Genomic DNA, 24607 nt, shown 5'->3' on the forward strand with positions numbered 1-24607 from the left:
AGAGCAGCTGTGTTGCTAGTTTAAATCTCCTCTACAGATAACTGAGAGTCCCACTATAGGGCAGACTGTGTGTGTGTGTGTGTGTGTGTGTGTGTCTGTGTGTGTGTGTGTGTGTGTGCTTTAATTATTTTAAGAGATGAAGGATGTCATGTTGAATGAAAATGGAGTGGGATAGATCTGACAGGCATTGGGGAAAAGGAAAGAAAATGATCAAAATATATTGTATGAAAAAAATTCTAAATAGCAAAAAGGAACTACAGGCTGATAAAAATAGAAAACATTAGTTATTCTTGTTTTCTACAATTTGTATTTAAATTTTGAATGCAGCCCACAGAAGTGAAAAGTGTGTAAATAGCGTCATAAACACAGCCACCGAGACCAGACATGTCACTGTCTGACTTTTGCCCTGAATTTCAGCCTTTGAATTGTTTTCATTGTCATCTTTTCCACATTTGCCAAGAATTGGGCTGCCATACGACATCTAGAAGAAATAGCTAACAAAGAGAGTGTATTGAATTAATTTTAAGCGTCCTTACAAAATTAATAAATCTATATCTAATCAGAAATAATTGCACCAAAATCTAACTTAGTCACAGTATTTTTGGTATTAAATTAAATTCTAGGTATGTTTGAGAAACTGACCTAATACTCAATCCCCCCAGGCTTGAAACCTGGGATCCCTGAAAGACGTTTTGGATTCCAGTTTCCCGAGCCACCCATGACTGATCTATTTGGCTCTTCTGTCCTTGAGTGAATCGATACATCTTGCTTAAGACAGTGGCACTTTTTGGATAAGCTTTCTTTAAGCAATATAGTACACGTTTACATTAGGACTTTCTTGGTGCATAGACCTAGTGTGGAGATGATAATCAGAAATGCTGTTTTTTCCTTCTGAAACCAACGTTGAGAAATCATACCTTTATAGCAATTTAAAAGAATTTTATAAAGCTAGAATATCCCATCAAAATCCTACAATTTATTATCTGGATTGGACAACAATAGTGCAACATGTGCCCTCACATGCATGTCTTTTGAATGAGAACTACATGTCAAGCTTTCATGTGAAAGAAGTTTTGGGCACAAGACGATGGATAATAAATTTATCATTTGGATGGTGGAAAGGGAAAGTTTGAAATGGAAGATAAAGAGAAATTATTCTTAACGCCAGTGTTATTTTTGAGCATAAAACAAGAAAACGATGAAGCCAAAAGAAGAAGTTTTATGGCAGGTAGTTACCTCCCAAGCACCATTTAAAAAGGTACATTAAATTTCCTACAGTTCCCTATAAATCAAATGCCTGTGTTTACAGTTTATTGAAGCCTTTTATTTTATTAGGGACAAATAAAGTTTTTGGATTTCTTTGTAAAGATGGAAATAAGCAGGGGTGTTTTTACTTTATCATATTTATTTAGGATGCTGAAAAATGCAATTATTTTTGCCCATCAGTCTCTTGGTTCCTCATTTTGCATGTGGCACTAAATGCCAGTAGGCCCTTTGTGTCCATTCTCTAAAAATGACTGCAAGACTTTAAGAAGTCACGAAAGAGAGTGGAGTGGAGAAATCAAGGTGATTTATATAACTTCAGAATATTTCTACTCTGTTATCTCCAGCCTCTAGGACTCAGCCTGGGAGCTGATTAGTTACTGTGATTACACATTTCATCCGGAACTTTTAAAGTTTGGTGGACTTTGCTTTAAAATGAAAGCAAGGCTCTGGAGCACTCAAGTTTTCTTCATTCTCACGGACACATACAAGGCTGAGTAGTTGTGGGGTTTCTGGGAAAGTCTTTGTCATTTACGGGTGTAATATGCTTCACAGCTGGTTTTCATTTTATTTTAATTCACCAATGGTGGATCTGGAAACCATTCCTAGCTGTACACTTTAATTAAGGTAGGGAACATTTCTGGATTGAGAAAAGGGGAAGAAAAGTTGATTGTCTTTGATAATGTTTGAGTTTAGAAGAAGCTACCAAGTCACAATATTTCTAAACAATAGAGCTGTTTATGGACAGACTGTTATGTTTTAATTTAAAATGTTACACTTTTCAATTAGGGACTCCCCAGACTTGCTCTTCCTCGGTTCTGATATTTTCTGTACAGAAAATGTTTAACGTGGTTACCTAGTGGGTTGGCCTAGTGGGCAGTCTCTTTGTTGTTTTGTGTTTTTATGGTTAGCACTTGTCATTACTCAGAGCTCACTATAAACTAATTTAAAAAGCCGTATGCCGAAAGAGCATGTTAGGGGTTGACTTTCGTGATTTCTGCATTGGTTTCTTACTAGGTTGGCATAACATTTTACCTTAATTGCTTTGCTATATTCTGATATAAAATCTTTTATCTGCTAAAGAAGGTGCGCCGATAGGGAAATTCGAGCAACTCTTGAACCCAGCCCGAAGTTCTTTCATTTTCAAGTCTCGCGTCTCCTCTTGCAGTTCTCAGGGCTTATTTCTCAGTGCGCTATTTTAGGCTCTTATTCTCTGTTGTGCAGGGTCTTAGACTCCCAGGACAACACTGAAAACTAATAATAGGTAAAATGTCTTTTGATCTTTTGATCCTGACAAAGCAATTGAATAGACTGAAACCAAATGCTAAAAATGATGGCCCAAACAGTGAATGGAGCTTGGGGACTCTGACGGAAGGATAGGAGGAAGGATTGTGGCCTCAAAGGGGACACGAACTCCACAGAGTCAACTAACCTAGACCCCTGGGGCTATCAGAGTCTGAACCACCAAGCAAAGCACATACACGGGTTGGACCTAGGCTTCCCCACACATACGTAGCAGACCTGCAGCTTGACCTTCATGTGGATCCTGAGCGACTGGAATGGAATGACTGTTGCCTGTCAGTGGGGTAAGTTCTCCTAGCTAGACTGCCTCAGTGGGACAGGAAGGGCCTAGCTTCGCAGAGACTTGAAGTGCCAGGGTGGAGGAGATACCTAGGAGGACAAACCTGCTCAGAGAAGAAGGGGACGGGGTGACGGAGGAAGGATTGTGAGAGGGGCTGACTGGGAGGGGGATGGCGGCGAGCGGGATGTAGCTTGAACAACTTAAAAAAAACAAATTAAATTAAATTTAAGAAATGCTGGTTCATCAACTAAAGTAGACCCAGAGGATGCTTTTCTACCGCTTCTTAGTCATTGCCTACGCCCTATCCCATGCAGTCCAGCATTCCTCAAAATCTCCCTCTGGTTCGTTGGCTCGGCTCATGCCATGTGCTCTGTCAGCTCTCCCTGTGCTTTGGGCTGCCGTAGGCTACCTGGATCCATCTGGAATGAAAATCCAGTTCCTGGATAGTCCTTTCTTTTTAGATGCCCTACCATATCAGATATTTCTATAAGATTAATTACATAAACTAATTTGAGGAGTGGTGTGAAGATTCATAATTATCCTTGGAGAAAAGAAAAAAAATAATTCTATTAACTCCTTTTCACGTTCTCTGAAACTGATAGGAAATGTGGAGGGGAAACTTGATAGGGTGTTTTCCTTTTCCTTCTTCTTTTTTTTTTTTTTTTAAAGATTTATTTATTATATATGAATACACCGTCGCTGTCTTCAGACTTACCAGAAGAGGGCATCAGATCTCATTACAGATGGTTGTGAGCCATCATGTGGTGGCTGGGATTTGAACTCAGGACCTCAGGAAGAGCAGTCAATGCTCTTAACCATTGAGCCATCTCTCTAGCCCCGTGTTTTCCTTTTCTTAATGATCAGACCACAGTAATGAGTTCTGCCTCTCTTTTGGATTTATTTCTTCTCCGTGAAATTTCTTGGAGTAAGTAAAAATACATGTGTTTACTTCTGGCCCTCGTTAGAAAGAGAACTGTTGCCTACACAGAGATTTCAATGGCATGATGAAATGACTTGAGGAAATAATTTGAAGGACAATATATTTATATAGTGCTTTCCACGGAAATCATTTTGGGAGGTGGAGGTATACAGTGTGGTAGACAAGGCACCTGCAGTGTAGGCTTGTGAGTGGCAGGGTGACACACAGTGCCTCCACTCAATGCCATGGTCTAAGTCCTTGAAGAAACTCGATCTCCTATTTTTGTTTCTTTAATTGAAAGTATGTTTCTTTTTTCATACAATATAGTCTGATTAGGGTTTTCCCCCTGCTTTCTCCTCAGTTCCTCCCCCATCCAGATCTAGCCCTTTGATGTCTTTCACTAGAAAACGAACAGGCATCTAAAGGATAAAGTAAAATAAATCAACATCAGACAAAACATATAAACGAGAGGAAAGGAGTCCAGAAAAGGGCACAAGAAAGAAATATAGGTGCAGAGACACACTTGTTAGAAATCCCATAATAACACAAAAGCAGAATCCATCATATGCAAAAACTGTAGGAATGAAAAATAAAAAATAAAATGAAACAAAAGTTTAAAATGCTTCCAATATAACATGATGTAACAAAGAACCTCCAACGACGCAGTTAAGTTCTATTGGTCTCATTTCTTAATCTTTATATCTTTCTTGATGCTTAACACAGTGTCCTGCTTATGATAAGAATTCTGGAAGCTGAGTTTTGAGCAGAATAAATAGTAATGCCAAGGGAATTTCTACAGGAAAAAAAAAAAAACAGAAGAAGACATGACTAGGGAATGAAAAAGCAACCAGAATAATTTATGCTTGAAGAGAACAGAAGGATATGCCAGGTGAGCAGTGAGAAACAAAACGTTATTATTACGGGAAAGCCTTTGCCAAAAATATAGCTATTACAAGCATATTGCTGTTTAAAATATTAATTACTTAGAAATAAAACATATTAATGCTATAAGAAAATTTTACTCTCCTAAATGCCAGTAGCTGAGATAGAAATAGTTTCAATAAAAAAGTGGTGTATCTACACAGTCATATTGAAAATTCTGTTCAGGGTTACACAGTGCAATAACCATCTTCACGCCTGTGAGTTAACCAAGCAAACACTTCAATAAGTCTGTCGGGAAGAGGGCTTGTCTATCTTAGGAGACTCGGAGGGCTCAAGTGTTTGCCATCAGGTACTGTTTTTATTCTTTTGAGCGATGTTGCTGGAGACACGAGAGAAACTCCCCAGAGGCTATTTCCAAGCCACTGTTGTGACTGAAGTGAGGGAAAGAGAGAGGGGTGCAAGGAACTTTTTAAAGGCAAGACGGATAACCTCAGCAAGTCGCAGCCTATTATGAAAAATAACTACCAAAAATATGGAGACTGTAAACTAAAAGGATAACATACAGAAAGAGGGAAAAGTAGTTTTTGCACTAAATGAATTGGCTCTTTTCTTTCTAAATGTTTTGTTTAAAAAAATGTAATTTTCCCCTTTTGTCTCTTCTGGGATATTGAAAAGGCTGTCAGTACACGCATATGTTTTGAACAGGGATGGGCTCCAGATTGGTGACCTAATACATAGGGTTATCCCTGAAGCCACACATACACAGACAACAAAAATGGACACTGTCCATTGTACTTGTATATTTTCCCACATATGAGCATTGCAACAATAAAAAGGAGGCTCTCAATTTGAGGGGCGATGGGAAAGATTAGAAAGGAGTGAAAATGGGAGTGGATCATGGGAGGGGAGGAGAGGGTGTAGTGATATAGTTATACTTCAATTAAAATGTAAAAATTTACAGTATGTCCTAAAGCAAAACTACTATCTATTATCTATCTATCATCAATCATCTGCCTCTATCATCTATCTGTCTATCAATCATATATCTCTCACTTATCATCTATGTATACACACATAGTTACGGGCATACAAATTGCCCATTTTCTTACCCGAGACCCTTTATTTTTACTAAGAATCGAACTAAGCTTTGACCAACACTGCGATTGCTGAGTTTCCCTTTGCTTGATACAAGCAACAGTGACAAGAGTGTGTCTAGCTCAAAGTCTGGGCTTTCTAAGTGACGCGCCCCCTCCCTCATTTCCGGCATCCCACTGTTGGAGAAAAGCTATTGTCTTAACCAGTTTACATTACAGTGAAGTTTTGAGTTCTTTTAGTCTGTGTGAGCCTGAGGGTCCTCGTAGATTTATTGTTAGTGTGACACATCTTTTGGAAAGGGATTAAAATATAAGAAAAAAGGGCCATAGTCAAGCACGTTGTCCTGTTCAAGCATGCACATGTTTATTTAAGTATTCTCCAAAGGTCTATTTTTTTCCAGCATAATGCCGATATTATGCTATCCTTTGAAATAAGATATATGAATTTCAAACAAAATTGTCAAAAAACAATGACCTTAGTTACTCCATATGATACACAGAAATAATTACATTTCACTTACAGTACAGTTGCACTTAACACAGTCATCAATAGTCAGTCACCACCAACACAGTATATTTTTTAAATCACCTAAAACATCCAAAAGATTTTTTTTTAAAATTTCATTTCTGAAAATCTGAAGAAACTAATCATTTGTGATAAACGGCAAACCAAAACAGGAAGAATAATTATCAACCAAAAATAAGCTAAGTCTATGTTGTTTTATGTCCTATTAAGAACGGTGAAAATAGAATTTCTTATTGGGAATCAAAAGATGTTAAATGTTCCTGATTGTACTTATTTTAAAAGATTTTTTTTCAATACTTGCCATCAAAGAAGTTTCACTATACATTTGCTCTAGAAGCATAAAGTGACAACAGGCAGGTGTTAATAGAATTGTTAATATTCACGCCGCAGGAATATTAGTAACTTTTCAAAGACACACTAGGAATAAAGCCAGATCTTCCCGAGGGTCAGCTGAGTGTTTCTTCCTGTCACTCAGCTTTGATGAACAGCTACTGTGTGCCTAGCACTGGCCTAGAAGCTATTCTATAAACGGGAAGTGACCATTTCTGGCTTTACCTGAAAATATTTGGATTAATTCTTTTTTTATGGTAAATTGTGATAAGCATTTCAAAATCTCTATGACAGAGGACTGATTATTAACTCTTTTTCATGTAAACTAAGCTTTCGTTCTTACAGTGGTGGCTTGGAATGAACAAAACTTTTCATTCGACATAAAACTTTGTTTTTTTTTTTTTACTTTTATTTTTACACCGTCACGTGCAGACACATCTGCGGATATTCAAGGGTGAAAAGGTAGCAAGACTTTTCACTTAAATGTACATCGTGGTCAACTTCACTTCATCACACTCCTTCTTCTTGATTTTTTGCAGAGAACTTTGTGCCTTGTGATACACTAGACTCTTTTAAGATACATTGTTGCTTCCTTGGATGTCATTAAAAGCATGCTCTCATCAAATATTGCTACACAAAGCACTTCAGTTTACCTCTGCATTTCAGTTGATCTCAAAATGTATTGAAGATCTGAAGCAAAATAATACATTGAATTAGATTCTGAAATCACCCATCCTGTGATTTTTTTTTTAAAAGTACCATTTAACTCCTTTCCAAAACCCATATGGGTGTTTGCAGGGTCTGGATTTTCTATAAGTAGTGAAAACACTAGAGATATTTCATGTCAACTCCTTTACTCTAGTTTTTATCAAGGGGATTGATGACAGTCTTTTTGTAACATCTGGTTGGGAGATACAAAGGCAGGAATCTTTTGTTTTATAACTACAGTAAACACTAATCCTGTCATTAATGGGTAAGCCCAGTAGAAAGACACTAGAGAGATCCAGGGACAGATAATGCACTGGGTCACAGGAATACAGTGGACCAAAGAATACTACCAAAAAACATTTATGACACAATAGTTTCGGATTAAGAAGTCACCTAAAACCCGGCCACAGCAGGAATGTGTCTGTGAATGTGGCTCTAACTGTATCTATGAATCTATGGATACGAAAGAAAATCCTGATTCCTGATACAACAGATATAGAATGAATTATTGCAGTTATAACAATGACCAGGTGCAAGGTTAAACAATAATTAATACTGAACTATCCGAACACTTTAGATTTTACTAGTGTGCATCCCCATGAGAAACACTGCGGTGCTAAAAGGAGTTTATTTGCACAGCCCAACCATAGAACCTGGGCAGTCAGCTCATTGTAAGTGCACAGAAATTTCCCCTTTCTATAGGTAGAGTTTGTCATGCCTATTCTGAAGACAACATAAGGAAACTGAGATCACTGCTCCAAAGAATTCTAGCATGCATTGGGATGGTTTCCTTCAGTCCACACAAATGGATCCTGTGAGTTTTCTCATCGACAGTAGTCTTCACCAGAGCCAATGTTCATGGTTGTCAACAGGAAAAATTTTTATCAAAATGTTTTCCATATTTTTTTTTGTTTTGCATTCAACTGGCACATTATGTCCAAAGATTCATTTTATTTGTTTTATTAAAAAAGAGTTCTGATCATAAGAGGCATCAACAGATGGCATTTCATTGTGCTCATTCACAAAGTCAAAGGGCCACAGTGTCACCCTCTGTGGTCCGGTCGAACGCTGTCTAGAAATGCCTTTCGGTGGTTTGATTCACATCTTCATCTCTGACGTCTTCATTTTTATTTTATTTTTTTTTTGTCTCATCGCCAACCTTCTTGCTTGGCTGTCTTAATATGCAAAAAGGGGTTGTTATTTCTTCTTTCTTCTCCTTTAGATTCTTTCCATAGTCAGGGCTCCTACGCTCTCAGACCTGTGCCAATTGTCTTACAAAGCAGACACCCTGACGATGTTTCCTCCCGAGTACTCAGGAGACTCGGGCCTGTCGTCGCCTTCCGGGGTGGTTACTGGAGGTGTTGGAATGCTAATTATTGCTGTGGTCACGTAAGGTTGTTCACAGTTTAGTTTGACACACTCTTCCATTTTGGCATTTAAGCTGGATCGGCTAATGAGGGAGAAAAGTAGTTTGGAACAAGTAAGTTATTTATTCTAAGTTGTTTTTTCTTGTAACTGAAGAATTCACATTTTGCTACTAAAAATAATACTTAAGATATATAAGCAATACCATATTTTCAAACCACTTTAATACATTACCACGGATGTTAGTCAGTTTGTTAAACGTGAGTCACATTCCTAAAATCCTGCTCAAATTAGCTCAATGAATTGTTTCTCAAAGTAGGTTCTATAAAAATATAAAGAAAAGGGCTCAGATAACAACTGAAATCGTTTCTTTTGGCAGGGACTTTGAGAGGCTTCAGCATGAAATGGCATCCCATGGAGATTTTTGTAACACCTAAGGTTATAACATCTTAGGGAGGGTGTTGTTTTGAAAAGTTACGGTTCCTTGAAAGCTCCCACTTAATAATAAGCCATATGTTAAAAACCTCAAAGACCTCTAGGTATCTGAAGCCTGACGTTTTCTATAAGAGAGAGACTTATCGCAGACTTCCCACGGCCCAGGAAAGAGGAAGAGCAGGGAGGCAGATGTCTTCCTGATTGCTCTCCATTTCACCTATGGAGACAAGGTTTTTGCTGACTCACCAACTCCGGTTATTCTAGCCACCCAACCCAACTTATCTGCAGGATTCCCTGTCTCTGCTTCCTAAGTGATGGGATCATACACTGCAATGTATGATAAACTGGCTTTTATGTGGATTCTAGAGAATTCGGACTCAGAAGTCTTTAGGCTTCTATGGCAATTAATATATCCCACGAGCCATCTTCTCTGCCTCCTAATGCAGCTTTTGATCCTTAACAGATATGCTCGCTTCACCTAGTTTCCTTGGAAGTAGGATTAGAGGCCACACTGGTTGTACCATGACTGTGGCGGACATAGTCTAAGAACCAGGACAGGCATTTACATAGTACAGATCAATCCCAGGTACCTGTTGGATAGTGGAGTTCTCTCCACACATCTGATCTGAATTGTACTGAGTTCTTGCACGCTGCCTCTATGACTTCCGGACACATTGGCATTTGGGATGCGGAAAGTCTTTTTGTGTCGCCGTGAGCAGCAAGTGCTGGTGACGCCTTGTTGGGAAGAGAGGGAGGGGCTGTGACTTGAAGGGCGATTGACAGTGGCCACTTCCATGCAGCTTTCTTCAAAGACTTGTTCATCCACAAACTCATGGTTCTGTGGGAGAGGTGTAAGAAAATGTGAGGAAGGCGGAAAAACGATTTCGTAACGTAAAAGAGATTAAATACCGTTATTTTATGACTTAAAAACATACTAAGATTCAGGTTAGACTTGACCCAATGGGTCTCGGAAAGACTAAAATATCAACATCAAAATTCCCTTAGGAACTTTGTTGTGGAAAGAATCTTTCTAGCTGGGTCTGGAGACCTGGGAGCTGACTCAGTGTTTATTTACAGGCCAACATTTAAAAAAATATCGTTCATTAATTTAAAAGTAACTTAAAATCAGAATGTCATAAACTAAAGAATCAAAACTCTTAAACAAATATAAAGACATTGACAGGGAATTTATAGGCTCCTAGTGACTTTATTATGACTAAACATTAAAAGAGACTGCTGTCACAGGATGGCCTAAGTTAGATTACCTGCTACATATTAGCAAGCATCTTCAGGTGGCACAGAAATGTTTTAATTAGAAATTGAGAGACCTCAGCCATTTCTGTTTCTTTTGATGCTACCCTAAAGTTCTCAATACACATAGAACTATTGCTTATTAATAAAGAATGAATGATATGCCCCTACCTGAGAAATATCTCACAAGAAATTAGTTCTGAGGGTTTGTGGCCCTCTTTTCTTATCTGTGTGGTCCATCAGCTCTATTTTCCTAACTCCCGCTCAGAGACAAACAGTAAGGTGTGTCATTTCACTCACCATACTTCAAAGACCACAATATAAAGTTTAATGTAAAAAATAGTAAAGAATTATCTCCTGAAACCCCCACAGAAGAATTCTGCCTCAGAAATATAAGATTGAACGTATAAGACAGAACGTTCCTTATCCCGAATTGCTGGAGAATGACTTCAATTTTCATCTGCCTGTATGTAGAAATGGCCTTATAAAGGAAGACTTTGCCCATTTTGACTTTGACTTAACCACTGCTCATCCTAAAATATTAGTAAAACAATTGAAGCAATTCATGGCCCAATGGGAAACAGATCGTTTTAGTGACTCATTTTGTCGTGGCTTTGCTGAGAGTAGCATTTTGAAGCATGTAGAATTCAGCAGTCTACGGTTTGGAGTCCAGAGAACAAGGATTAGATGGCAGAATTTCATGTTTCTCTTACAACACACATACAGCACACAGGGCCCCATTTACAACTCATGGCAACCCGACCTTTCTCATTAGGGACTGGAATTAAAGATGTAGTCTGCTTCTGGTTGCTGTATGTATTTTCTAAGTAGCTCAAACCAAATCGTATTTCTTGTGGCTAAAAACATATTTTTTATTAAGAAATATTCTTCCGTGGTAAAAGAGTGGAAAAGACACGAGAGGCACAAATCAATCTTTCTCTAATCTATCTTTAACTTTTAAAGTGTTCTCTAGCTACTACGTAAGAAGTACAGGGATAATGTTATTTAAAATTTAAATATAACCATGGAACTGCCCTAATTAAAATCTCTAAAAGTTTCCACTTATTGTGAGATAATCACCCCGACAGACAGCACAGCACTGCTGTATTTTTCTCCTGGAGTCTTCTTGTACCTTCTGGGGACCTTTGAAATCTTCTGCGGCCTCCTCATCTGCGTGTCTGCTCTCTTTTCTTCACTTACATCATCTTTTCAATGTGAGCCCGAGCTGCCCCCATGACTTTGCCCGACTAATTCCAACCTCAGCTTCATCTCTCGACCCTCCGAAGAACTGCAAGAGGCACTCGAGACTTTCCTGAGCCTGCCTACTCATGGATCCTCATTGGCCCACACTGTGGACCCTCCCGTGCCTCCATGGCTCACCACCCTTCTCCAGCTACACCTCATGCTCCTGTTTTCCCATATCCATGGAGGCTTGGTGGTGATGGGGGTCCATCCTGATTTCACGAGACCGTGGATCTGGCTCACTAGTGGCTACAGGCAAGTGATTATGAATAACTCTCTGGATAAACGAGTTGATGGGAGGCGCGTTGGAATTCAGACTATTTATAATGTAGCGCTGGTCAGTGAGCTGATTCCCACATGACGGATGCTTTGTTCTGCTCTGAGGTCACAGACTGTGATGCCCACGGACAGCTAGCTTAACAATGGGTGCCTTTGCTGTGGAGGAATTCCCACCGATTACATGCAAGTCAGGCGCTGCGCTGAAGAGATCATTTTCGAATATCGATCTCTACTCTGCACACCTGCGAATAACACATATGCGCTTTCTCTTCCCATCCCTCTTTTGCTTTTACTATAGCTTCTTTCTTTAGAAGCAGAGACACTTGAAATTGCATTGTTTTTTTTTTTTCGGCTTTTCGTTTTATAAATGGAGAAAAGGCAATATTTGATTCAATCGTAACTGGAGGCTAACTTTCTCTCTTGGAACGGAGTTAAGGCAGCCACTTAGGGCCGAGCATGTATGGTAACTATAGTAACTCCCAAGTTCAGTAGTTACTAAGTCATTTTAATTCTTGTGAAACTTTCTGTAATGTTGCTTTCCAACATGTTTCCTAGGGAGGCAGAGGATCAATTCTGCTTGGAAATCTGATGTTTACCCGGAAGCAAACAGAAGTGCCGTCAGGTGTAAGACTGAAACCCTGCCCTGCTGTCTCCTTACCGTGGTTTTCTCCAGGCAGTGAAGCAGGTGGTGGTGTTGTGTCTCGAAGCTGGATCCAGATTTGCTAACGAAGGCCGGTTCATCCTCCGAGGACTGTAACACAGGGAAGACACAGAACTTTCTCTTTAAATTGCAGACTCGGAGAATCTGGGCTACACACGTGCGCAGAGCTACCTGGCCTGTTTTCCGAGATTAACCAGAGGCACTGACTAACTAAAAAAAGACAAATGTGTAATTAAGTCTGGGTGATCAGCGGACGCATTTCCATTTGGTCTTTTAAGCTTATATCTCCTTGAATTGGAAATTCAAGTCCCTATTACTCAGAGTTTATCAAGTTCTACTTTGATCCTGTGACCTTTGTAATACTTACTGAGTGCTACGCTTTCTCTATCAGAAGTAGAGGAAGATATCAGATCTCCCCTTGACCCCCTATCAAACTGTACACATGTAATTCTGAAATAAAAGCAATTAAACATTTGGATGCTTGGGAATCTTTTACATCATTGGTATCGCAGTGGACAGAATGACACGGTGGACAATTAGGAGTTGGAATTCCTGATTGGAAAGTGAAGTCATAGCTACCGGCACTGTCTGCTAACACAGTTTCTAAGCTGTTATAAGCAACTAGAACATAGAGTGGAAAGTTATAAAAATGACACTTTGTTGTGCCAGTAGTCATTTTCATAATCACCCGCAATAAAGTCATACAGTTAAGTGGAACCGAGTCACTCTCCTGCTGATGAGCCCGTGGTTACTAAGGAGCGAAGGTGTGGGCCGTACCTGCAGCTGGTTGCTCAGTAACCCATTCCGCTTGCTCTGCATGTAGGCATTTGCACTCCCACTTTTGGCTGCCCGGATCCTGGCCAACCTCGCTTTCTACAGGAGAGAAAAGCCAAACACCCTGTGAACACCGATGAATCCCACTTACAAGTCAGAGAATCAACTCTTTGAAAAACATTATTATTGTGTGTATGATGTATGTAGACGTGCATGCCACAGCTCACACACGTGATAGTCAGAGGGCAGCTCTGTGGAGACAGATCCCTCATCCTGCTTTCTGGATTTCAAACCTAGGTTGTGGGATGCAAGGCTTTTACCCATTCAGCCATGGCTCCAGCCTGCAGAGAATGCTTTCCACGCAACCCCTTGGTCAGCGGACGTATTTTGAAACCAAGCTTTCAAGATGAAACGATTGAAAAGCCTCTTTCCAGTTTTGAATGTTCTATTATTAATGGTCTTGGAGTTGGGTGAGCTTATGCATTTCAGAACGGGGATTTGTCTTTACAGGAGATCCTGTTTAGAAAGCAGAGAATAAACTCTTTGAAAAAAATATTATTTATTAGTGTGTGCGTGATGTATGTAGATGTGATTGCCATACACCAAATCACTTGTGAAATTCTTTCTGTTTGGTTGGGAGCAAAATAAGAACATCACCTGACTTGTATTTACACTTTCTGTGACCTGAGTGACTTAGTGGAGTAGAAACCAAGGCCCAACAAAGCAACTGTAGATTCTTGTTTCTGTCATTAGTTTCTTTTTGTAAATTAGTAACTTGTTTCCAGGACTCAGTAGCCAAATTTTCTCTCTCCTTCTCTACCTGGCTAGCTTATCCCTCTTTACTCTCCCCTGCCCTTCTTTCTAGTTCTTGTCCTTCTATCCTTTCTTCCTTTGTTCTTCACTTGTCCCCCCCCCACTCCTTCCCTCCCCTCCCTTTCCCTTCCCCTTCCCTCCCTTTAGCTCTCTCCCTCACTCTCTCTCGATTTCTGAATTCACTACTCAGGAGCATGTGTAGACCCTGCCTAATTTCTTCTTTTGCAATTACGCTGATGAATGGAGTCCATGCTGAGTACTACAGACTCTTAAAATCCTTGGATTTAGGTCATTTGTCCCTACGGGTCCATACAAAGACATATTCGTCCGATTTCTATTTCAGTCTTGACTCTGTTGGGATGAAGAAAGCAGCGAGTCTATCCTGATGGACGTCTACGATGATTGAAACTTTCAACGTCTCTTCTCTTCCGTTTGGAGAATCTCAGATGCTCGATTCAGTGGGTCAGTTTCAATGGGAGCATCAGTGCGGTATTCCCCAGTACAGCGATTGGCTGGCTAGCTTTCTAGCCTATTTTCTCTTCACAATTGTTGCTACATGGCTAACTTCTGACCATCCTGCAGTGAGCCTGCCTTCCACCTTGCGCATTCTGGGGACCACCCTTTATGGCTCCTGGTTAACAAGCTTACTCAGCAAAGCATCCGGGATGGTTTGTCCAGGAAGCTTCTTACAAACTGACTTTAAGAAGACCACCATCCCCTTTAGGAAGAATCCATTGCTACCTTGAGGCTCAAGTTCCGGAATACTTTTTTTGTGTAAAAACTAAAAAAAAAAAAGAAAATTATTTCCATTCTAAAAACAGAAAGGAAATGCGTGCCTGTGAAAAATAATGCCAATGTTACAAAGACACACACAGGGCAAGTACTCTGGCCTATGGTCTTTCTCCCTGTGCTCTGCAGCCAGCGGGCTGCTGGATCTCCTGTCAGAAGCTCAGGGTGTGCACACGAATATCATAACGCAGCCGGAAGAGCACAGCTCACATCCTTCTGCAGTTTATTTAATGCCTACATCTGGGAGCTTCACGCAACAGCACATGCAGGGACTACTGCAAATTTAATGGCTGTATGATATGCCACTGTTCAAATGAAGCATGGTTCATTTACTCAACTATTGATTAATTTGTTTTTTAAGTACTTAGGATGGGAGCCAGGGTTTTATGCACGCGGGGCTAATTCTCTGCTGCTGATTTACGTCCCCGGTCTTTTCTGCTTTGTAATTTGACAGGGAACAGGGGACATTTAGGGGGTTTGTTTGCCTGAGAGATTGGAGGGAGGGCACGTGGGAAGGACTTGGAAGAAGGAAAAAGGAGGAGGGAAATGACATGATTATGTCAAACCCTCTGGAGCTGAAATTCCAGGTGGTTTTGGACCACTTGATTGGAGTGGTAGGAATTGAACTCCAGTCTTGGGGAAGAACGGCAAGGACTCCTAATTGCTCATCGATCTTTTCAGGCTCCGTGGTTTAATACTTTTGAGAAAGGGTTTTGTTAAGTTAGCCTTAAACTAGTGATCTTGTTCCAGCTCCTGTAAAGCTGGGGCCACCATTGTTTCACCACAACTAACTCTTATTCGTTGTTGCTTTGAGGCAGGCTCTTGGGAAACCCAGGTTGGCCCTGAATATACTAAATAGCCGGGGATAGCCTTATGGCTGCCGTTGCTTTCCTTAGCCTCCTAGAGCCACCATATATCACCAATCAAAACTTGAAAGCAACCTTTGGAAGCAAGGATGCCTACTTGGAGCACAGTGATAAATTTTTGATGGCGGACTTGTCTTTGTATTAAAGTGTGTGTGTGTGTGTGTGTGTACATGTGCCTGTGCATGTGAGTGTGCATGTGCCTGTGCCTGTGCATGTGCGTGTGCATGTGCCTGTGCATGTGAGTGTGCATATGCCTGTGCCTGTGCATGTGAGTGCGTGTGCGTTTGTGTGCGCGCGCGTGTGTGTAGGTTTTATGGAATTCCCCTTTGCATCTACTTCCTGAAGAGCAGTGCTGAACAGTCTCAGGCACTAGACCTTCATTTACCATCATGGCTTCAGCTACTCGTTTCTTCATCCTTGAGCTTACACGCTCTTCTGCCCGTCGATGCCATTTTAAAATCACGTACTGTGTATCACGATCATTTTTGTGTAATGTGAACAATCGGCAAATTTCACTCCTGCTGTCGGTGTAATGCTGAGATCACTGAACACATTGAGCTAGGACAGGAGAATTAAGTTGGAAGGTAGAACAAAGACTTTTATCTTCAAAAGCTTGAGGCCGCGCTGGCACTTCCGTCCAGACTCAAGAAAACAACGGCAATGTGAGGCATGTTGGGAAATTACCTAGAATTGCCCTAATCATTTACAAACAAGCAGTTTGCCCATTGATTCCCAGAAAGCACTCATTGTGATTCCTTTCTGCTCCTCCAACACTCATTGCCTTACTTGGTCCACCTTTTCCCTCTTGTTCTTTTGCTGGTTCACACCCCTCGCTGTCCATCCTCTGCATTTCTTTGTTCCTTTCCCTCCCACCTTTTCCCCTGCCCTCCCTCCATCCCCACAATCTTGTATATTATATCTCCCACGTACTAGTTATTTCTCTTTGCCATGTCATTCTCTCAGCATAAGCAGCAACATGGAGTAATACTGATTTCTTTCTTTGAGCCATATGCCACAACCAAAACTACTAAACTACTGTCTGTTCAGAACTGGACAGTGACGGATTTTTCTTCACAGAATGGAAAGTAGTAAATAAAATATATATTTATAAATAGTAGAAACTCGTAATACATATAGAATCCTAATCTTCTGTAAAAAAAATGGTCTTAAAGGCAGAGCAGCCATTTTTGTTAAGTCATGTACTATATTAGCAAAAGAAGCACCAGTCTACCTGTCTTAACTTCAGCCACGACGTTTCTCAGTTTGCTGCAATACTGTGAGTTAATTGGCTTAACTTCTCCTGTGGAGTACAATCCCAAATACCTGTTGAAATCTAGCCCTTACCATCTGTGATTATGGCTTTGGTTCCAGCAGGTAACTGAAGGAGATTATTTTACAAAGTTACTTCAGAAACTCACTTTTCTTCTGACCTACTCAGTATGACAGCCATGACAATACTTGCTGTGTAATGAGAGGTTAAGAGAGAATAGTCCTTCCGGTCCCCTACTTGCATCTTGTAGAAAATAGCAGCTTCTTACAGTGGGAAAATGCCAGTAGTGAGAATGCAAATTAGGATGAGGTTTTAGTAAATGTTTTGAACCATAGTGTTATTGAATCAAGAAATATTTTCAATACTTTAGAAAAATGAAGGTATCCTAGGCAACCTAGGGATCAAGAGAAGTCTCTCTTCTTACTAATCTAAGGTAATTCATTACTGCTTACATATTGCCCCCTCCATACTGCCTAAACCATGTGTTCCAGATATTACACCACAGGCTGTTTCATTCATTTAATGCTCAAATGGTCCGTGTGGATGTAGGATATAAACTTTGTTAGCTTTGAAGGTCTGAAGGAGTTTATTGGATTGTTTCCATTTGCTAAGGAAAACAGCTGCCTTAGACATGAAACAAGCCGGAGCAACCAAAGAGGAAAGTGGAAGACAGTGTCTTAGACTGTATGCTCTTCCCAGCTCTGAAGCGTGAGTAATCCCGGGAGGGCAGTGTTGGCAAGGCACAGTGCTTAGTAAAGTGGGTGAGTGAAATAAACAGTCAACAAAAGGACTCACAGCTAGGAGAGATAAGCATGGAAACATGTAGGTGGGCACCAGAGGAGAGGGCATTTATATATAATAAATACTTATGAATACATATAAATGTATTTGTCTATTTAGCATGTTTAAATATTTGTATATATTGTTTGTATATACACATATATAAATACATATATTTGAATAATGCTCAAGTATTTTGGTCTTGGGATTTAACTAATAATATGTGAAGACATGCAAAGCCTCTGTAAAACTGAAATAATGACATAACCTTCAAGTGACTATTAATATGATGTCACATGGAAATCACCTATGGCATACTAGAAACCTGGGCTGAATTGTTTTGGTTTTATTAGGTTATACTTATCATTGTTATGTGGTATGCTCATGCTAGTGTGGAACAGGCAGATGGCTATGCAGTCTTATTTATATTTTAAAACAGAGTAGCCTCTTGCTTCAAAATATCACCCTTATGATCTGGCGTTTTACCAATTAAGATTGATTTCTGGCAAATAAAAGCTAGTCAATAAATGACTTTTGAAGGACTGGATGAAACACGAGTCTAGTAAGATACAAGTCTAGTAGTTGGGGTAGACAAGATGTCAGATTTTATGCCTGTCTTCAGTCCCAAGTCTTTAAGTAAAGACCATCAAGGCTTGAGAAAAGGGGAATAAATGGTGCATTTGCTTTAAAGGTGGAAATGTGCAGGAAAAGCAGGAAGAGGGCTCGGTGTGTGGAAGGGTAAGAAGGGTGGCCCCCTGGCAGTGCGGACAGGAAGCCTCTTACACACACGCAATGTTTGTCTTCTCCCTTGCTGTAGAGTGGAATCAACTACAGACCTGAGCGCAGGAAATAACGATTTCATAATATTACTTTACTTGGTCCATTTGAGTGTTGCTTTTTATTAAATTCTTGCTGAAATACTGCTTGCTTGGTTGAATTATTGGTTATGTTTTTTTGCAACCGTGATACCTACTGAGCGAGTCACTCAGTCTCAAGGCCCAGATTAATACAAATCATCTTAATGTAATGAAAGTTTAGTCTGCGTTGTTTTTAATATCCAGGAAAAGGTAGGAAGAACCACTGGGTAACATAGTTTATTTAAAATGCCTTTTGTTCTTGGGGTTATGCTCAGTTTATCGATCATAGGATGTTTGCTGAAATACTATATTATGTTATTTTATCTGACTTTATTAAGTCAATTTCTCTAGTAGTTGCATATAAAATTCGTTATGTCATGGTGGTAGTTTAGAACATAAAAATGGTTTGAGGATAAAAACCTTACATGAGGTACGCTTTTCACTTACTGTACTTTATGACGTCACACCAATTTAATTTCGCTCTTCAAGTTTACTGGGCACAAATACTTTGAAGCGCTTTTCTAGCTTTGTTATTCATCCCACCAGGGAGTGTCAAGATGTTTGTTAACAACACCCGGCAACATGTCCATCAAGTAGAAATACTGACAAGGAAGCCCTTGAGTGAGTAGAGCGAGCCCATGAAGGTGCAGGGCACATTCTGCAGAGATCACACGTATGTGCCCTCTGTTAGCTTATTTAAGATTTTATTATATTGGCTTCTCAGAAATTCTAGTATTCTAAAGATGTCCTCAAAGGGTTTTTTTTTATCATTATGCATGATATTCTTGGCAGAAAAAACATAGATATATTAGGACTTTAAAAAAATAAAATCATATTTGAGCTTCGGATTGTTTTTCTGTAAGTAGTTCTTATGATAACCAAAGACCTAGAAAGGAGACCGGTAAATGGTAGGAGTTAATCTTCTTGAGGGATAATTGCTATTTCTGACAGCGTATCTGAGTGCCCTGTGTGGCTAGAGCCACATGAAAAGTCCCTTATAGAGGAACCTGAAATCAGTCTGTACAGCTCTGCCTGTCCAAATGTGTCCTGTAAGGGAAGGGGATGACGGAGTGTACCTGCCTGCTTTCCTCCTTTCTTCCTTTCTACTGCCCTTTCTCTCTTAACACTTCCAACCTATTAGATTATTAGAAATACGCATAAATACTGTCCAAAGTATTTATTACTTCTCTGGACAGTAATTTAAAGCTAGAGGATTATCACTAATGGAGGTAGGGGAATTCCTTAAAGCAAGCAGCTTCAAGGCTGAACAAATTGAAGGAAAATGCTCCCCGATATCGGTCACAAATGAGGTCTCTGTCGAACATGCCTGTACCTATATGGAATCACTGAAGTTATTCAAGAGCTACTTTATGACGACTTCTTTTTTTATTGGTTATTTTATTTATTTACATTTCAAATGTTATCCATCTTCCCAGTTTCCCCTCTGCAAAATCCCATCCCATCCCCCTCCTCCTTGTTTCTATTAGGGTGTTCCCCCACCTACCCACCTATTCCATCACTGCCCTAGCATTTCCCTATGCTGGGGCATCGAGCCTCCACAGGACCAAGGGCCTCCCCTCCCATTGATCCTCTGTGGTTGGAGCCATGAGTCACTCCATGTATACTCTTTGGTTGATGGTTTAGTCCCTGGGAGCTCTGGGGTGTCTGACTGGTTGATATTGCTGTTCTTCCTATGGGGATGTAAACCCTTTCAACTCCCCATGGTCTGATGGTTGGCTGTGAGCATCCACATCTGTATTGGTCAGGCTTTGGCAGAGCTTCTCAGGGGTCAGCTATACCAGCCTCCTATCAGAAAGCACTTCTTGGCATCAATAGTAGTGTCTGGGTTTGGTGTCTGCATACGGGATGGATCCCCAGGTGGGGCAGTCTCTGGATGGCCTTTCCTTCAGTCTCTGCTCTACTCTTTGTCCCTGTATTTCCTTTAGACAGGAGCAATCCAGGGTTAATATTTTTGAGATAGGTGGGTGGCCACATTCCAGGAGCCGTGACTAGCCACTGGATATGGTCTCTACAGCTTCTCCTTCCCCTTTGTTGGGTACTTCGGCTACTTTATTGGTGCTACATACTGATGACAACCATGTTTAAACTCCATGATGGGACCAGCCACAAAGCTAGTAGTGAACTGCAGTAAATTGCTGGTGATGTCTTGCAGGTGCATGGAATTATCTAGACTGTACAGCCAATGAAACATGGTTATGAATGGAGTTTTGGCGTTTACAAAAGAGAAGGATGCTTTCTGGAAAGGAGAAAAGCGATGGGCAGGAAACATACCGGAAATACAGCACTCTGTAAATTCAGAGGAAGCATCAAGAAAGACTTCCAAAGTGATTTCTAAGCAAAGGGTTCTGAACTATCAAGGTGATTATTTTGATGCAGAATGAGGAAGGCATTAACCCTCATCCAGTTTGCCAGAGAAGCAGGCAGCACCAGTGTTCTGTGTTTTATTAAAATGAGATTCCACCTCCACATCAAATCAGATACACTCAAACTAATAGAAGAAAAAATGGGGAAGAGTCTCGAACACATGGGAACTGTGGAAAATTTCCTGAACAAAACACCAATGGCCTATGCTCTAAGATCAAGAATCGACAAAGGGATCTCATAAAACTGCAAAGCTTCTGTAAGGCAAAAGACACTGTCGTTAGGACAAAACAGCAACCAACAGATTGGGAAAAGATCTTTACCAATCCTACATCTGATAGAGGGCTTACATCCAAAATACACAAAGAATTCAAGAAGTTAGACTCCAAAGAGCCAAACAACCCTATTAAAAATGGGGTACAGAGCTAAACAAAACATTCTCAGCTGAGGATTATCAAATGGCCAAAAAGCACCTAAAGAAATGTTCAACATCTTTGGTCATCAGGGAAATGCAAATCAAAACAACCCTGAGATTCCGACTCACACCAGTCAGAATGGCTAAGATCAAAAACTCAGATGAGAGCAGATGCTGGCGAGGATGTGGAGAAAGAGGAACACTCCTCCAATGTTGGTGGGATTGCAGACTGGTACAACCATTCTGGAAATCAGTCTGGAGGTTCCTCAGAAAATTGGACATTGAACTACCTGAGGACCCAGCTATACCTCTCCTGGGCATATACCCAAAAGATGCTCCAACATATAACAAAGACACATGCTCCACTATGTTCATAGCAGCCTTATGTATAATGGCCAGAAGCTGCAAAGAACCTAGATGCCCTTTAACAGAGGAATGGATTAAAAATTGTGGTACATCTACACAATGGAATACTACTCAGCTATCAAAAACAATGACTTCATGAAATTCATAGGCAAATGGAATGAACTAGAAAATATCCAGAATGAGGTAACTCAATCACAGAAAAACACACTTGCTATGCTTGATAAGTGGATATTAGCCAAAAAGCTCGAATTACCCAAGATGCAATCCACAGACCACAGGAAGCTCAAGAAGAAGGATGACCAAAATGCAGATGCTCCTACTCCTTCTTAAAAGTGGAAAATATCCATAGGAGGGGATATGGAAGCAAAGTTTAGAGCAGTGACTGAAGGAATGGCCATTCAGAGTCTGCCCCACATGTGGCCCATATATATACACAGTCACCAAAACCTAATAAGTTTGATGAAGCTAAAAATGCATGCTGAAAGGGACCGGATATAGATCTCTCCTGAGAGACACATCCAGATCATGTCCAATACAGAGGTTGATGCTAGCAGCAAACCACCGAACTGAGAATAGGACCCCCTTGGGGGAATTAGAGGAAGTATTGAAAGAGTTGAAGGAGCTTGCAACCCCATAAAAACAACAATGCCAATCAACCAGAGCTTCCAGGGACTAAACCACTACCAAAAGACTATACTTGGACTGACCCAGGGCTCCAACTGCATATGTAGCAGAGGATGGCCTTGTTGGGGCACCAGGGAAAGGGGAAGCCCTTGGTCCTGCCAAGGTTGGACCCCCAGTGCAGGGAAATATGAGGGGCAGTAAGGAGGATGTATAGGGGAAATACCCATATGGGGGGGGAGGAAGGGAGGGGGTGGGGGCTTATGGACAGGAAACCAGGAAGGAGAGTAACATTTGAAATGTATGTAAAGAAATATATCTAATAAAAAATTAAAAAAGAAAAGTCACATGTGACTTTGTACTAATAAATTTGTCTGAAATAAAATAGAAAATCATGATGCTGTTTCAAAAGAAATGACAAAATTAAATGATAAATCGAAAGAAAAGTGAGATTCTAATTCGGATTTGTGTGGCATCTTCCCAGTAAGTCTCAAGAGATTTCCAATAGAAGGGGGCTATCAAAAGACACCGGTATATATCAGATGTTCTTCTTATTTGATAGAGAATGCAGCAAATAACTGAGTTCTGCTCTCCCCTGGCTCAGACCGGTTCACACTGAATGGTTGCCCTTGACCTTATTAGTTAGTATGGTCTGAGGATGGCTTGATTGCTGGAAACTTTAGGATTCCTCCCATTAAATGGGAAGAATGATGGTGACCAAATCCTAGAGTTTGGTGAAGACTATATAAATAATTTATTTGGACCTTATACCATTGCCTGGCCTAAAATAGGTCACCAGTAAATATTAAATGTTGCTAATGTCATTGTAAGTTAACTGTGAGTTTACACAGATTTATATATGTTCTCCTATTATCATACTCTTATCGTTTCTCTATCTTACACATAAATATAGGGTGGAGTTATTCTTGGAGGGATTAATTAATTGGCACAAAGTTCAGAGACACAGGAAACTACTGGGCTAGGTAAAGACAAATGCAAACACATACACAAACACCCCCCCACACACACACATACACACACACATCTTAGGTTCAAATACTCAGACATTTCCTACTTCTCTAAACTAAGCAAAATAGCTGAGATACACATCTTGGTTCTTGTTAACAGCCCCCTTTTAATTGGAACCAGCCTGATTTCTAAGGGATAAAAACTAAATGAATCAGATTTAGAAATGGGATTTTAGTAATCATACTTAAGCATATATGTATGAATAGGCGGTTATTAGCAGTGATCCTGAATACTCCTTACTTTCTACCTCCTACCTTATTGTGGCCATTCTCTGCCCACGGTTAGCCTAGCTGGGGTTGTTTGACCAGCTTTGGCTAAAGTCACTTCAAGAGTGGCCGAGTGCGACTCATCGAGTTCACGACTGCAGAGGTACAGCTCACAGGCTAACAGGAAGGTTCCATCTCTAGACCGATAATGGACCAGAGGCGTGATCCTCTCTCATTGGTTAAAACCCAGTCCCTTGTTTTACGCTGCTGAGAGTCTACGGTCTTTTCGTCATTAACCCAGTATTGAAGGAATGGCAAGGATTTTGTAGCTTAGTATAAAAAGTGATGGATGGTAACGCTTGCTTTCACAGAGTTCAGCTCTTACCTTCTGTGCCCTTCGTTTGTCTGCTCGTTGGTTTTGGTGGTAGATCCGACTGAAGTTAGACACGATCACAGGCACGGGTAGCGCGATGACCAAGACTCCGCTCAGTGAGCAGATAGACCCGAAAATCTTACCTGCGATGGTTTTTGGTACCATGTCGCCATACCTGCGTGAGAGGAAAAAGAATTGTCGTTAAGTCACACTTCTTCCTGGTACAATTAATTCTTCTTTTCTTGTTTGTTTTGCTTTAGGTCAAATGATACTTGGGAAATATCTCCATTTCTACTTCATGACTAAAACACGCACGGTGTCAAACTAATAAGTGGGAAATTCTGACCATAAACTTACAAAAGCTACCTTTCGACCTTGTAGAAAATGATAACATTTAGAAGGCCTCTCAGGTTAGAGCATATTTAAAGTCCGATGATGTCATGAAAGCCCTTCAATTTGCCTTTTATAACACATGGCATAGGCTTTCTTTTTTTAACGTTTATTTAATAGTCAATATTTCTGTGCTGGA

At 40.4% G+C, this 24607-nt stretch overlaps 1 protein-coding gene across 1 annotated transcript; it reads right to left on the reverse strand.

The window, feature by feature from the left end:
- Positions 1 to 6079: 6079 nt before the first annotated feature.
- LOC116904051 (potassium voltage-gated channel subfamily D member 2-like) lies at positions 6080 to 24287 on the reverse strand. The gene is made up of 5 exons (XM_032906909.1): positions 24091 to 24287; positions 13315 to 13410; positions 12535 to 12627; positions 9695 to 9942; positions 6080 to 8754 (listed from the first exon to the last, which is right to left on the reverse strand). Exons 1-5 carry the CDS (start codon positions 24241 to 24243, stop codon positions 8577 to 8579), a joined length of 768 nt encoding a protein of 255 aa, XP_032762800.1. The 5' UTR covers positions 24244 to 24287; the 3' UTR covers positions 6080 to 8576.
- Positions 24288 to 24607: the final 320 nt, after the last annotated feature.

Source organism: Rattus rattus, chromosome 6 (assembly GCF_011064425.1).
Source record: "Rattus rattus isolate New Zealand chromosome 6, Rrattus_CSIRO_v1, whole genome shotgun sequence".
Classification (NCBI taxonomy): Eukaryota; Metazoa; Chordata; class Mammalia; order Rodentia; family Muridae; genus Rattus; species Rattus rattus.